Here is a 16,991-nt window from a genome sequence, read left to right as displayed (position 1 = left end):
AAAATAAAAAGAATGAAGATGTAGCTCAGTGATAAAATCTGATATGTATGAGGCCCTGGGTTCCATCCCCAGCACCACAAAAAGGTTAATTAGTTAATTTTGACAAAAGTTAAAGACTTCAGCAATCAAGACGTAGAATATTTCTATCACTACTGGTGGTTCCATTATGTTCCTTTCCAGTCAGTTCTTTCGCCTGACATATTCCTCTCCCATTGCTGTTAATATGCAACCATCGTTCTTTTTTTTTTCATTTTAGACTTTTTTCTTAAGGTTTTATGTAAATGGAATCATGTAATATGTGTTTCTGTGAGTTTGTTTCTTTTCAGCATGTTTTTAAGACTTAACCATGTTTTTTCTGTCATTATCTTAAAGTGGAATTGCTAAAGCAATATGGTAGCTAAAATTGCTAAAGTATTTTCCAAGGTGATTATATAATTTTACATTATCTCTGGGCATAGTGGTACATGCCTATAGTACCAGCCACCTTGGAGGCTGAGATAGGAGGATTGCAAGGCTTCAACAACTTAAGGAAGGCCCTATGTCAGAATAAAAAAGAGAAGGGGCTTGTAACACACCCCTGGTTCAATTCTCAGCACTGAAAAGAAAATAAAAAACAAATCAAACAAACAAACAAAAAAAACCACCAGTATTCTCACAAGCAGAGTTTGAGATTTGTACCTGCTATCTGTATCTGTTAATACATGGTATAGTCAGTCTTTGTAATATTAGACATTTGAGTGAATGTGTAGTACTATCTGTGTGTGTGTGTGTGTGTGTGTGTGTTTTTCTTTTAATTTTGAAAATGCTTTGCAGTCCTGGGTGTTGAACCCAAAGCCTCACACATGTGAGGCTAGTGCTCTACCTCTGCACTACATCCCCTGCTCTCATTCTGTTCTTTTTTTTTTTAAAATATTTATTTTTTAGCTTTAGGTGGACACAATATCTTTATTTTTTAATTTTTATGTGGTGCTGAGGATCAAACCCAGGGCTTTACGCATGCCAGGTGAGCACGCTACTACTTGAGCCATATCCCAGCCCTCATTCTGTTCTTAATTTGTATTCTTTTGCTTACTAGATGTACTGACATGCTGGAGATCTTTCTCATTACTTTTTACCTGTTTGTGTATCTTCTCTTGTGAAGTGTATGTTTTGATTTTTTTGAGATTTTTTTCTTATGTATTATAGAATAGCTCTTTTTATCATACACAAGATTTACACATATTTTTCCTGAGTGTGTGTGTTGATTTTTTGTTTTGTTAATATGGCTGTTGGAGAGTAAAGCATTTGATTTTTATGAATTACATGTTGTCGATTTCTTCTGTTATAATACTTTTTGTCTACATGAAAATATTTGAGTACTTCAATACTGGAAATATTTTTTCATGTTTTCTTTTGAGTTTTATGATTTTAGCATTCATCTTTCAGTTTATGATCCATTTTGAATGAATTTTTGTGTATGGTGCATAGTAAGGATCAAAGTTCATTTTTTTTTTCATATATCATGGTCTGAATATATTTGTCTTCTCAAAATTCATATGTTTAAACCTAACTCCCAAGGTGATACATCTTAAGAGGCAGAACCTTTGAGAAGTTCCTTACTCACAAGGGCTCCATTTCTGTCTTAGGAAAGGAATTAGTGTCCCCATAAAAGAGTTTATCTAGGGGAGCTGGAGATGTGGCTCAGTGGTAGAGTGCTTGTGTGGCACAGGTGAGGCACTGGGTTTGATCCTCAGCAAAACGTAAAAATAAATAAATAAAATAAAGGTTAAATTAAAAAACAATAAAAGAATCTGAGGGACCCTTTTGCCCCTCTTCAGTATGATGCCATGGATTTAAGTTTCTACCCTCACAGTGGGGATTAAATTTCAATATATGAACCTTTAAGAGATAAATGCTACCATATTCAAATCATACCCACCATCTCATGCCTTTTTTTCCCTTCCACTTTAATAGCTTTAATATTCTTATAATGGAGGTTTACTGTTAGTGAATTTTCCCAGCTTTAGTCTGAGAAGGCTTTTAGTTTCTAAAATTAGAATTTTGATGTGAAAGTTTATTAGCTTTTAAGAGAGATTTTATTGTGATTTTCAAGAAGTTTCTATCAAAAAGTTGTGTCACCTCTTCAAAACCTAAATGTTGTATGTTGGGGTAGTCTTTTTTTTTTAGTCTTTATTTGTTCTTTTTAGTTATTCATATGGTAGAAACCATTTTGAATACATACAAGCTGAGAATATATCCTGTTCTAATTAGGACCCAGGTCTGTGGATGTACACATGGTGCTTTTCACTGTGGGGTATTCCTGTATGTACACAGGACAGTTACGTCCAATTCATTTCATTGTCTTTCTCATTCTCATCTCCCCTTCATTTCCCTTTGTGTAATCCACTGAACTTTGTGTAATCCCTGCGACCGCTTGTTGTAGGTTGGCATCTACATTTCAGAGAGAACATTTGACCTTTCTTATTTTTTTTCAATTGGCTGTTTTATTGATTTATATTTTGCAGTTTTAAAATTTGCTCTTTTTAGTTATAAATAACAATAGAATGTATTTTGACATATCATATATGAATGGAGTACAATTTCCCATTCTTGTGATTGTATATGGTGTGGAGTTACACTGGTCATGTATTCATATATGAACATGGGAAAATGATGTCTTGATTTATTCTACTATCTTTCCTATTCACATTCCTTGTCTAATCCGATGATCCTCTCCTCCTCCCTAACCCTGCACTTAATGTGAGCCATTATCCACATATCAGAGAGAACATTTGGCCTTTTGTTTTTTTGAGATTGACTTATTTCATTTAGTATGATATTGTCTCCAGTTCCATCCATTCACCTGCAAATGCCATAATTTCATTCTTCATTATGGCTGAGTAATACTCCATTGTGTATATATACCACAATTCCTTTATCCATTTATCTGTTGAAGGGCACTTAGGTTCCATAGTTTAGCTATTCTAAATTGAGCTGTTATAAACATGATGTGGCAACATTTATTATTGCTTGTATTCTTTTTTTTTTGGGGGGGGGAACTGGAGATTGAATTCAAGGGCATTAAACCATTGAGCCATATCACCAGCCCTGTTTTTTTTTGTATTTTATTTAGAGACAGGGTCTCACTGAGTTGCTTAGTGCCTCGCTGTTGCTGAGGCTGGTTTTGAGCTCAAAGATCCTCTGTCTCAGCCTCCTGAGCCGCTGAAATTACAGGTGTGAGTGACCATGACTGGCATGTGGTCTTGATAATTCTTTTTGGAGTGAGATAAAATCTTAGTGTAGGCTTAATTTGCATTTCTCTAATTGCTAGAGATGTCAAACATTTTTTCATGTATTTGTTAACCTTTCTTCTTTCTTTTTTTTTGGTACTAGGGATTGAACTCAGAGGCACTTAATCTCTGAGCCACATCCCCAGCTTATTTTTATATTTTATTTAGAGACAGGGTCTCACTGAGTTGCTTAGGCTCTCACTAAGTTGTTGAGGGTGCCCTTGAATTTGGATCCTCCTGTCTCAGTCTCCCAAGTGTAGGGTTATAGGCATGTGCCTCTGTGCCTTGCCTTGTATTTCTTCTTGGGAATTGTCTGTTTAGTTCCTTTGCCTATTTATTGGTTGTGTTATTATTATTATTATTATTTTGCTTTTTGGTATTAAGCTTTTTGAGTTTATTGTATATTCTTGAAATTAACACCTATCTGAGATGTTGGTGGCAAAGATTTTCCCCCATTCGTTAGGTTCTCTCTTTGTTCTTGATCATTTCCTTTGCTGTGGACAAGCTTTTTAGTTTGATACCATCCCATTTATTGATTTTTGATTTTATTTCTTGAGCTTAGTCTTGTTGAAGAATTCAGTTCCTCAGTGGACAAGAGGGAGAGTTGGGCTTACATTTTCTTCTAGTAGGTGCAGAGCCTCTGGTCTAATATCTTGGTCTTTGATCTGCTTTGAATTGAATGTTGGGCAGTGTGAGAGGTAAGGGTTAAATTTCATTCTATTACATATGAATTTCCAGTATTCCTAGCACCAATGGTTGAAGAGCTACCATATTCATAGGGAGGGAACCAGGCTCTGTCAAGTAATATTCATATTCCCCTGCGTAAAACACTTTCCACACCTAATTTCTTCCTGTTCTCCTGGTCACACCTCTGAGTCATGTGGTGGGTGTCTCCCAGGCCTGTTTTTTGGACCCAGCTCGGAATTCCCAGGTATGGGCTCCCACAGCCACCTGCAGTTTAGTGGGGTGGCATGATGGATCTTGCCTTGCTCTCCATAGGTAACTGGGAGACACAGGGCACCTTTTCTGCATCAGGTTACAGTGCAGCATACCCCCTGCATCAGTCCAGCGGTGACCTGGATCTTTGATTTCTGGGTATCATGACATGCCATGGTGCCACCTGAAGTGTGGGTTCCCTTATTCCCTTTCCATGCCTTGCCCACGTGGGTCAGCTCTGGCAGCCGCAGGTGGTGGTGAGCTTTCTTCTCTGTATTATTACATCTAACCTTATGGGCCTTAGGGTCTTCTGAGAGCCTAGTATTAAATCCTAGTAACATCTTACCCACCTCACTGAGAAGCTGTTTTATCTGCCTTCCTGGTCTCACACCACGGAGCAGCTTGGAAAGCGACCTCCTCTATCTACTCCACCATCTTCCAAGCCTCTTCCAAACTTGTGTTGGTCTGTTCTTGTCTGTGCTTAGCCTGCTTCAGGTTACTCATATTTCTTGCATCTGATCTGGGTTTTGTCAAATTTGAAAACTTCTTACCACAATTTCCTCAAATATGTTTTTTTTCCTCTGGGATTCATATTATATTTATGTTAGGCCTTTTGAAAGAAACTAATAAGTCACTATGCCTATTTTGTTTTGTTCTTAATTAAAAAAAATTTATTTTGGGAATTTATTGCTATGCCTTTATGTTCATGAATCCTTCCTTCTCAGTGTCCAGTCTACTGTGTATTTCATCAGGTGAATTTTCCATTTCATGTATTTTTGGTTTCAATAAATGTTCATTCTTTTTTGTTATCTTTTCTTGTTCTTACATGCTAGTCTTAAAAAAGAACCCCACCCCTAAATTGGTCAGAGATATAGTAGCTACTTTTATTGTCTTTTTCTTCTCTCTCTTTTCTTTTGTCCTAGGGATTGAACCCAGGGCCTTTCACATAGGCAGGTGCCTTTCTACTGACATAACCTACAATGTCTTTTTTTTTCTTTCATCATATGTGTTATTTCTGAATATGTAGTGACATTTTCATGGTTATTGCAGGCTTGTTGGTTTCCGTATTAGTTTTGCATCACTACCATGAATTACCTGAGGTAACCAATTTAGTAAAGAGAAATGGGTTGTTTAGATCACAGTGTTAGAGGTTCAAGATTAAGTCCTCTGGTGATGGTGCTGGATGGTAGAGGCATGAGTCAGAGTGAATAGTCACATCCTGAGCCAGGAGGCACTGGGGGCCGGCGGGGGAGGGGAAGAAAAAGATAAAAGATGGGGGTCCCACAATTCCTTACAAAAATACGTGTCCAGTGATCCAAGAAATTCCCACTCCATTTCATCTCTTAAAGGCCCACAGTATGTTCCCGCCAATACTACCATCCTTGGGACTAAGCCTTTTTCTTTGGACCTTTGGGGGACACTCATCTAAACCACAGCACCTTATTAGTTTTGGAGTGGATCTTGGGCATTATGATGTTTACCACATAAGTGTTTAGATTGTGTTGGTATATTGTAAAGAAGGCTTTGTTTAGCTAGTCAGAGTTTCTTTAGGTGTTTTTTTTTTGGTAGTTTTAAAGCTTTGTCAGTGGGACTCAAGATAGTCTTTAGATCATGTTTTAATGTAAAAGCTTTATTGAGATCTAAAACATGTTGTGTTAGTCAGCTTTCTATTACCAGAATAGATACCTGAGATAACCAAATTATAAAAGGAGAAGGCTTATTTTGGTTCACAGTTTCGAAGGTTCCAGTCCTTGATCCATTATTGGCCTTATGGCTTTTGGGTCTGTGACAAGGCAGCAACATGTAGCAAAACTGTACCCCTTATGCCTGTGATGTGAAAAAGAAAAAGAGGAGAAGGGGCTGACGTCCCTCCTCTTAGAGTTTCCACTGCCTCCCAGTGTGCTAAGCTGGGCACTAAGCCTTTAATCACAAGGAAAATGTCCTCTAGAGGACGTTCTAGTTCCAAAGTCTAGCACATATCATTTGCCCATTTAATGTATATAATTCATTGGTTTTTATCACAAAGTTGTGTAACCATCATCACTGTCTACAGTTTATTTACCCTAAAAGGAAATCCTAATATTAATCCTCAGTCATTACTCATTTCCCTTTCTTCTCAATCCCTAGCAATCTCTAGCTACTTTCTGTTTCTACAGATTTGCATATTGTGGCAATAAGTGGATACAATTATATGTAGTCCTTGGTGGCTGGCCTTTTTTCACTAAGCCTAATTTTTCAAGTATCATCTCTATTTTAGCATGTATTAGAATGTCATTCATTTTCGTAATTGTATAGTATTCCATTGTTTATCCATTTGTTAGTTTGTGGACTTTAGTTTTTACCTTTTGGCTCTTATGAGTAATGCTGACATGAACACTTGTGTATGAATTTTTATGTGGACATTATGTTTCCTTTATTTGGGTCTGTTATTTAAAGTGGAATTGCTGGATCATATATTTGAGGAACTTATAGATTGTTTTCTAAATTGACTGTACCATTTACATTCCCACAGTAGTGTATGAGGATTCTGATTTTTCCATGTACTCTTCAACATGTGTTATCATTGGACTTTTTGATTGTGGTCATCCTAGTGGGTATTAAGTGATACCTCATTGTTTTGATTTGTATTTCCCTAATAATTAATGATGTTGAGATCATTTTTGTTTCCTTATAAACTGTTTATCGTTTTTGCTTACAGACCTATTCAGATCCTTTACCCATTTTTCAATTACTTGTCTTTTTATTATTCAGTTGTTTTTAATTACGCAATTTTTTGTGTTGCTGGGGATTGAATGTAGGGCATCTTTGGGTAAGTGCTTTTCCTACTGAGCTACATCCTGATATATCCTCAGCCCTTAAACAAATTTTAATTATGGTAAAATACACAATAGATTTACCATTTTAAATAATTTGAATTGTATAGTTCATTACTGTTAATACATTCACAGTGTTTATTTATACAAACTAAGACAGCTTTGTGATCCTAGGCTTTATAATCTTGTGGGACCACTGCCATATGTGCATTCCATCATTGATCATAATGTTGTTAAGTGGTGTGTGACTAGACGAAGTAAATCTTGACAGAGTTGAAGAGAGAAGTACAGAGTAATGAAATGAGAGTAGGAAACTTTAATACTCAACTTTAAATAATGAGTAGAACAACATACAGAAGATCAATAAGGAAACAGGACTCGCACAACAATCTAGACTGATGGAATTAGCAGACACATACAGAACACTCAGTGCAATAAAAGTAGAATATACATTCCTCTCAAGTGCACATGGAACATTGTCTCTGGTAGATCATGTGGTAGGCTGTGTAAACAAGTGTTAATACATTTAAAAAATTGAAATAATAGTATCTTTTTTGACCATAATGGAACTAGACTAGAAAATAACTGATGGGGCATAAATCACAAGGGAAATTAGAAAATATCTTGAGACAAATAAAAATGAAAACATAATGTGTCAAAACTTAAAGGAATCACCAAGTAGTACCTTTAGGGAAATTTATAGTGGTTAAAAACTAGTATTTTGGAGGGCTCTCTTATTTGATACTGTTAGAAAAATAATCAATGGTATGTCTCCTTAAATTTTTACATCTGTGGTGATTTGTATTTAGATTTTCTTTTGTGATGTATCACTTTAACTATTCTTTTTTTTTTTTTTTAATTCATAGGGTACATTTAAATTTAAAGCAGAAAGTGATCTTTTCCTTGCTGAGCATCACAAACTCTTATTGTATGATGGCAAACTCTCCAGTGCCATTGCCTTCACATATAACCCGCGGGCTACCGATGCCCAGCTTTGCCTCGAATCTTCTCCCAAGGACAACCCTTCGATTTTTGTTCATTCCCCACATGCACTCATGCTCCAGGTACTACTGTGATCTTTTAAGAATATATCTATGGGCAATTCTGGTGACTTATTGGGGTGTACTTGATAGCTTATCTTGAACACATGGAATGCCACATTTTAGTGTTTCTGCATTTACTATTGTGCTTTGTTTTAAACTGTTTTGGAAAAGAAATCATTGAAACTTAAGAATGTATCTTTTTTTTTTTCTTTCAAGGATGTGAAGGCAGTTTTAACACATTCCATTCAAAGTGCTATGCATTCAATTGGAGGAGTACAAGTGCTATTTCCACTTTTTGCACAGTTGGATTATAGGCAATATTTATCTGATGAAGTTGACTTGACAATCTGGTGAGTGTCTTTTATTTTAAATTTCATGTGAGAGTTACTTTCATCTTTATTGAACTGCATTTATTGTTTGCCTTTCACATTTATTATAGAGTCAAAATATTTTCTTTAAAATGGTATTTCTTTTTTTAATTTTTTTTTTTTTGTAATTGTACACAATAACTTTTATTTATTTTTATGTGGTGCTGAGGATGGAACCCAGGGCCTTGCACATTCGAGGAGAGTGCTCTACTGCTGAGCCATAAACCCAGCCCCCAAATGGTGTTTCTTTATAAATGGCATGATAAATCCATATCAATGACAATAGTATTCATATAATTCTGTTTTGTCATTAGGAAATGTGAAAGCTCTAAAAGCAGCAAATGTTTTAGAATAAAGTTATTAATGGCAATAATGGATTTTTAAAATTAAATTATTTATTTATTCTAATTTGTTATATATGATGGCAGAATATAATTCATTTCATATTACACATATAGAGCACAATTTTTCAAGTCTCTGTACACAAAGTATTTTCACACCATCCATGTCTTCACACATGTCCTTAGGGTAATAGTGTCTAACTTATTCTACGGTCTTGTCTACCCCCATTCCCCTTCCCTTCCCCTTCCTCCCCTTTGTCCTATCTAAAGCCCCCTCCATTCCATCCCCCATCACCATTATGAGTCAGCATCCTCATATCAAAGAAAACATTTGGCCATTGGTTTTTTGGGATTGGCTTATTTCACTTATTTAGCATTATATTCTCCAACTCATTCATTTACCTGCAAATGCCATGATTTTATTCTCTTTTAATGCTGAGTAATATTCCATTGTGTATATATACCAAAGTTTCCCTATCCATTCATCTACTGAAGGGCATCTGGGTTGGTTCCACAATTTAGCTATTGTGAATTGTGCTGCTGTAAACATTGATGTGGCTGTGTCCCTGAAGAATGCTGTTTTTAAGTCCTTTAGGTATAGACTGAGGAGTAGGATAGCTGGGACAAATGGTGGTTCTATTCCAGGTTTTCCAAGAAATCTGCATACTGCTATCCAGAGTGGTTGCACCAATTTGCAATCCCACCAGCAGTTTATGAGTGTGCCGTTTTCCCCATATCCTTGGCAACACTTATTGTTGCTTTATTCTTGGTGGCTGCCATTCTGACTGGAGTGAGATGAAATCTTACAGTAGTTTTGATTTGCATTTCTCTAATTGCTAGAGATGATGAACACTTTTTTCATATATTTGTTGATTTATTGTATATCCTCTTCTAAGAAGTGTCTGTTCAGTTCCTTGGCCCAAATAATGGATTTTTTAAAAAGTCTGTATTTTTGTCTGTTCTCCCCCTGCCACTCTTTCTCTAATATTTTTGTTTTGATACCAGGGATTGAACCCAGGGGCACTTAACCACTGAGTCACATACCCAGCCCTTTTTATTTTTTATTTTGATACATGGTCTTGCTGAGTTGCTTAAGGCCCTGCTAAATTGCTGAGACTGGTTTTGAACTTGTGATCCTCCTGCCTCAGCTTCCTGAGCCACTGGGATTAGCAGGCATGTGCCATGGTGCCCAGCTATGCTCTCATTTTTCAAATATTTTAAGTTTTTAGCTGTCAGGGATTTATTATGAGAATTTAGGTTTTCATTTTATTTCTCAATCATGTATACAATCAAAAGCCAAAAACTTTAATAGTGTTATGAGGTGATTTAAGTCTGTTTTTAAAATTTAGATTATACATTTGGCACTTTGTTTTCTGTGTTATAGTGTTGAGTCTAGAAAAGGCAAAGGCATTTGAATTCTAGGATGAGTTATAAAGCATGCGAGAGGATGGCTGAATAAATTTTCCTGGCTGCATATTCTAGTGAACCTAACCATAGTAGAATAATTATGTTTCATTTATTATTTGAGAAATGTAAATGAGTTTTCTATCCTTCTCTTTTGATATTGTCTTTGATTTCTCCTTTAATTCGAAACTTGAAACCCATTACTAACATATATAATTAATGATGGAATGTTCTCCAGATTATTAGGCTATGAAAAAAAATTTTAAGAAGAAATGATCTATTGAGTTTAGTATTTGCCAATTTTTATATATTTATATAGATATTGGGTATCACTGTTACCCAGGCTGGCCTTAAACTTTTGACTCTCCTGCCTCAGTCTCCTGGGTAGCTGGAATTATAGTTGTGCACCACCTTGCCTGGCTTGCTGGCTATATTTAGTATATTAAAATTAAATTACCAATAGGTCATAGAATATCTTTATGCTATTCTCTAAAAGGGCTAAGTTTCTTTTTTTCTTCCTTTCCTCCTCCTCTTCTTTTTTCAAACATTTTGGTGTCTTTATTGGAATTGTCAGCAGCTAAAGCATTGATGTGGAGGAGGAGGTTGGCTGCCACTCTTGCTCTCTCTCTGGGAATCTCCCATAGTTGCTAAAAAGGAGGCAGCTGATCTTATTCCTTTTCCTTGTGAATATCTCTAAATATTGTAGGTCGTAGAGCATGGTTGTAGCCCTGTCACGTTTAAAAATTTTGAAGAGTGTCTGGAGTGAACAAATTTCTTAAATTAGTATTCAGGGATCTTACAAGTTTTCTCCAAATTAACTTTACTTCTTATCTTCTTCGCTCATATACCTCTGCTCAGTTCACAATAGGCCATTTAGAACCCCTACCATGTTTTGAGGATTTAAACCTTTGGATGTTTACTTTTTTCCTCCTTTTAACCAATGGCTCTTCAAAATTGAATTCATTTGCTTATTTAAGTGTATTCTTTTTTTTTTTTTTTGGTACCAGGGATTGAACCCAGGTGTGCTTTACCACCAAGCCACATCCACAGCCCTTTTTTATATTTTATTTAGAGACAGGGTCTCACTGAGTTGCTTAGCAACTTTTGCTGAGGCTGGCTTTGACTCTAGATCTTCCTATCTCAGTCTCCCCAGCCATTGGTATTATAGGCATGTGCCACTGAGCCCGGCCCCAGCCAATTTTTATATTTTATTAGAGGCAGGGTCTCACTGAGTTGCTTAGGGCCTTGCTAAGTTACTGAGGATGGGTTTGAACATAAGATCCTCCTGCCTCAGCCTCTTGAGTCGCTGGGCTGACAGGTGTGTGTCACTGAGCCCAGGTTCTAAGTGTATTCTTTAAGTCCTTAATATACTTTGTACTTTTATTAGCCAGTTCTATTACTTGTTTTGTGCTTTGTTCATTTTTCTCTATATAATGTGTACTTGCATATTGTTTCTAAGTCATTCATTTATTAATGTGTATGACAAAATATATGAAATAGGTATTTGAGTAGATCCTAATTATACATTGAAAATTTAAATTTAGTTCTGCAATAATCTTGGAGGCTGTTTTGGTAGAATGGCAATTTTTTTGAAATTGAGATTTTTATTGGGGTGTGTGTGTGTGTGGGTGGTGTTGGGGATTGAACCCAGGTTTAAGCATACTAGGCGTTAGCTCATGTAGATGAGCTGTATCTCTGGCCCTGATACAGAGAATATTTTATTGAGATAAATAGAAGGCTACATATATCTAATGTAATTTTTTAAATAGAATATGTTTTTTCAAATGATTGACTTTTTTTTTTTTTTTTAATTCTAGTTCAACCCTGTTGGCTTTCATAATGGAGCTGTTGAAGAACTCGATTGCTATGCAGGAGCAGATGCTTGCCTGTAAAGGCTTCTTGGTAATAGGATATAGTCTTGAAAAGGTAAATAAGAAATATTTTACCATTTGGATTCTTTATTTGTGGTTCATGTACTTGTTTCCTAAGTGATTAAGAAATCCCTGTTCACAAACATGTCTCCTTGGTTAACAGAAAATTAATTAAATTAACATTTTGTTGTTTTACCCTGTCTCTATTCTTGTATTAAAGAAGTGTGGTAGGGAGCCTCATGCCCTCTTTGACTTTGAGCATAAGTTTCTGGGACAATTTTTTTTGTGTGTGTTGACAGCCTGTAATTTGCTTACCTTGCTTGAATTAGTAGTGTGACCTTTAAACTACTTTTCTTTGCAGTCTTCCAAATCCCATGTCAGCAGAGCAGTACTTGAACTTTGCCTTGCATTTTCAAAATATTTGAGCAATCTTCAGAATGGGATGCCCTTACTGAAGCAATTGTGTGATCACATTCTTCTTAACCCTGCCATATGGATTCATACCCCAGCCAAGGTGACAAATACATTGATTTTGTTTTACTATCTTTGCTAAGGTTTTGTGCTTGAGGAGAATGATAATTATGAGGATATTCTTTTTTTTCCTTTTATATAATATTATGTAAGATTCAGTGGTTTGCCTTTTTTGACTGAGTATGCTTTTTTGCTTTTCAGGAAAATTTGGAAGTCAATATGTTTCCCCTTCTCTCTCTCTCCCTTTTTGTAAATGAATGTTATTCTATTTCAAAATTGAGCTATGATCTTTATTATTTATTTATTTATTTATTTTTTATATATGACAGCAGAATGCATTACAATTCTTATTACATATCTAGAGCACAATTTTCCGTATCTCTGGTTGTATACATAGTATATTCACACCAATTCGTATCTTCATCCCTGTACTTTGGATAATAATGATCATCACATTGCACAATTATTTTTAAATACAGTTTTATTTAAGAGAGATTTTGTTTATTAAATATGTCAAATTTAGACAATTCTGATGTAAGTATGTAGCTCTGTTCTATTGCAAATATATACACATGTATATATGTACATGTATACACTATATATACATGTACATATATACATGTATATATACGTGTAGTGTGTATGTGTGTGTGTATACACACACATACAGAGAGAGAGAGAGTTAGAGAGATATTTCCATTCCTTAACAGTTTACCCTGTTCTCACTCTTTGTATCTCCTTATATACTTTTGCATTTTACCAATGTAATGAACTCTGGGTTTCATTTTTTGTGGGGTGGGATACTGCAGATTTAACCCAAGGGTGCTTTTCCATTGAACTATATCCCCAGCCTTTTTTGTTTTTTATTTTGAGATAGCATCTCACTGAGTTGCTTAGGGCCTCATTGAATTGGTGAGGCTGGTTTTGAACTTTCGATACTACTGCCTCAGCCTCCTGAGCTGCTGGGATTATAGGGTGTGACACCATGCCCAGCTCTTCATTTCATTCTTATTGGTGCAGCTGAAATGTCACTCTTTCCTTGGAGGTGGGATATACTAGTCTCTCTCATTTAAATTTCATATTAATTCAGATGATAAAGACATGTTTATTTGTACCTACATTGTATTTTTAGCACTTTAATAGCAAACCATTACTTCTATGTGAATATAAATGAATTTGTGGTAAAGTCTGGGAAAAGTCTTTATTAAATTCTGATGGATGTATTAAATCATCCTACAAATTTAGTAGTGGTAGTTTCAAACAAACTTGACAAAGGAAAATTTTCATTAAATTGCCTAATTATATCCATAATTTTTGTTAAAAGTCATGTTATTTCAAACCCTTTATTTTCTTCTGTCCTCCTCCTCCTTTTCGTCCACTTGCAGTATCTATCATTGTTTAGGCTGGAATAGCACATACTTATTCTAGTTGTCAGAAAAAAATGTATGAATACTTTCTTGCTTCTCTGGAATTAAATAATATCTTATTTTCAGCTGGTCTTTTCAAATGTTAAAGAGAAAAGCAGCTGCTGACTCAGATTGCCATTTGGAAATAATCAGAGGAGGCAGCTGGAGGTTGTAGCTTTTTATCTCCAGGTTAAATTTGACCTCTTTCGCTTTTCATGACCTTCAGTCTTATTTCTTTTCAAGGATTGTTTCAAGTTACTTTTTCAGCCTTTTACTAGACACTTTTTTGTCTTACTAACCAGCATATTTGTAAGGTATCATGTCTCTTTTGAAGTGGTCAGAAGGCCTCTTATTAGGTACTTACTTGTAGGGGAATATTTTTTAAGATCATTGCATGATTTTTTTAGATTTATAATATTACATTCAGTTTCTTACTTTCTACTTTTTAATAACTTTTCCTAATTTCCTTTTTAGAATTTGTGAGATTGATAATAAACTTACTTCTGTTTCAGCCATCTGCTTTGTATATCCATGAGGGATTTCATTTTGCTTTTACTTTACTATAAAGGTAATTATAACAAAGGGCAGATCCAAATTTTGTTGGCTTGAAAGTCATATAGTTTGTCATGGTGGGAGTGAGCTCCTTCAGAAAAAAGAATACAATAGAGTGCATACAAAACTACACTTAGGATCTTAGAAGGAGCATGCATTGATGAGTGGTTGAAAGTTTAAGCTTCATTAGCTTCATAGTAAATCTACCTCTGGTTACTTAAGTCAAAGGTATGGCTGTATGAATGAAACTTTGTTTTTGGAAAAGGAAACAGTAATTCATAATTTTCATTTATTTTAGATCTGCTCAGAGAAAAAAATTTTAATGACCTAACAGGAAATATGAATTTTCTTATCTATAATGGTCCTTTGTTTACTCAACAAGTATTTGTTGAGTGACTGCTTCTTCCTGGGTGGAGTGGAGAACAAGATAGACCTGATTTTTACCTTCATAGAATTCAGATCTATGGAGAAAGATTGAGTTACCTAATTTATATGGTTATTGGATTCTATAATGAGTGAATGAGGGAAGGTTTATTCATAATTAGCTTATGGTGTTTATAATCTTAGGGTCTTCATTCATCTGTGCTGTTATTAAATCCTATTCATTTTTCTTTTACTATAGTATAATTCTTAGTAAACTTTCTCTAGTTTTCTATTTGACTGGTTATAATCACGTATCTGCCAGAATTCCTGTGTGTTCTATTTCATTTTTATTCTTTGTTCTTTTTATTAGTTTTTAAAAAAGTTTTTGGTAAATGTTTCTTTCCTGTATGTTCTTTATTTTTTAGTTGTAGATGTACACAGTACCTTAATTTTATTTATTTACTTTTATGTGGTGCTGAGGATCTAACCCAGTGCCTTACATATGCTAGGCAAGTGCTCTACCACTGAGCCAGAACTCCAGCCCCATCCTCTATGTTCTTAACATACCACACTCATCAGATCATTTCTTGGCTTCAAAGCTGTGAATGGTTTCCCATTATCTTCAGAATGTAGTCCCTTATATAGCTCTAAGCCTTCTTTTTTTTTTTTTTTAATTTTTTTTATTGTGGGTTGTTCAAAACATTACAAATTTCTTGACATATCATATTCCACACTTTGATTCAAGTGGGTTATGAACTCCCCCCCTCACCCCATACACAGATAGCAGAATCACATCAGTTCTAAGCCTTCTTAACAGTTCTCTTCTCTAGATATTTTAGTTTAGAAGCTCAGATCTTGGCTGCTAAAAGACTCAATTGGGGGTGGGCTTTTTTTTTTTAATTTGTTGTTTAGTACACATTAACCTTTATTTTATTTTTATGTGATGCCAAGAATTGAACCCAATGCCTCACACATGCTAGGCGTGCACTCTACTGCTGAGCCACAACCCCAGCTCTGGAGGAGGTTTTTAAAAACAAGAACAGAAGCAGAATCCCACTCCCTCCACCCTAGATTTTTATTTCATTAGTCTGATGTATGCTTCAGAAATCAGTATTTTAAAAAAATGTTTTCTAATTCTTATAATGTGTAGTTAGGTTTGAGAACCACTGTTCTAGGTTTAGGGAATACTTTTATTTCAACCACTATTTTCCTTATTTACAATTTCTTCTTTTCTGTCTGCCTTTCTTACTCCTTATCTTCGAAGCCTGCTACTCAATTGGTGAAGCTTTTCCTCACTATTTCAACTTACCCATAATAGTTCCTCTGGCCTCTGCATTTGTAGTATTTAAAGCTTATTCTCTAATTAGGTCATTACCATTTTTTAAAAAAATATATATATTTTTTTTGTTGTAGGTGGACACAATACCTTTTTATTTTATTTATGTGGTGCTGAGGATTGAACCCAGGGCCTCACACATGCGAGACAAGTGCTCTACCCCTGAGCCACAGCCACAGCCCTCATGACGATTTTTTGTTTCTGCAGATGTATTTATTGTCTCTGATTTTTTTGCTTACGTTTATGTGTAATTTTCTTCTCAAGTGTATTTCAGCTACTGAGGGCCAGTGTATGTGCCATTGTATACCAGTAACTTAGCGCTGTGCGTGTGTAGTTGTAAATGTTTGCTGAATGACTGAAATCAAGTGGTTAAGAATTTGAACTATGTCATAGGAAATTTTACATTGCTTCATGGACAAATAGATAGGACCTATCCATTTAAATAGCAGTAGCTACATAAAAAAAAATTACCCTTCAGCAATCATTGAATCTTAGTATATGTATAGTTTTCTAAACTATAGTGGTCTTCTCAGCCCCTCTTTTAAATGATTCAGATCCTGTCACATTTTACCATTACTAATTGATTCTTAAATTCATTTGACCTTGATTGTTTATTTGTAGGATATCTGAAATATAGGTACCTAATTTTCACTCTCTGAAGAAATCCCCAAGGGGACACTGAGGTATCTTGGAGGGTTGAAAATGAAAATGCCTTCACTGTTCAGGAAGATAATATAACAAATGTTCCATTGTAAATGATCAGGAGTGATTTGTTCTGTGGCCAAGGGTAGAGTGTGTGTGTGTGTGTGTGTGTATGT

The 16,991-nt window shown here is 35.3% G+C and overlaps 1 protein-coding gene across 5 annotated transcripts in view; it reads left to right on the top strand.

Annotated features, from left to right (window-relative positions):
- Positions 1 to 7,857: 7,857 nt before the first annotated feature.
- The window catches only part of Lrba (LPS responsive beige-like anchor protein), a 607,623-nt gene continuing 598,489 nt past the window's right edge, over positions 7,858 to 16,991 (top strand). For all 5 annotated transcript variants that reach the window (XM_048813495.1, XM_048813494.1, XM_048813493.1 and 2 more), the window contains exons 1-4: positions 7,858 to 8,082; positions 8,278 to 8,411; positions 11,992 to 12,100; positions 12,407 to 12,559. In XM_048813495.1, the coding sequence (XP_048669452.1) occupies positions 8,074 to 8,082; positions 8,278 to 8,411; positions 11,992 to 12,100; positions 12,407 to 12,559 (405 nt within the window). In that variant the 5' untranslated portion in view covers positions 7,858 to 8,073. The remainder of the gene's footprint in view (positions 8,083 to 8,277; positions 8,412 to 11,991; positions 12,101 to 12,406; positions 12,560 to 16,991) is intronic.

This window comes from Marmota marmota, unplaced genomic scaffold (genome assembly GCF_001458135.2).
Source record: "Marmota marmota marmota unplaced genomic scaffold, marMar, whole genome shotgun sequence".
Classification (NCBI taxonomy): domain Eukaryota; kingdom Metazoa; phylum Chordata; class Mammalia; order Rodentia; family Sciuridae; genus Marmota; species Marmota marmota.
Note: the sequence above shows the minus strand (reverse complement) of the source record. Positions and strands in the feature narration are given on the sequence as shown.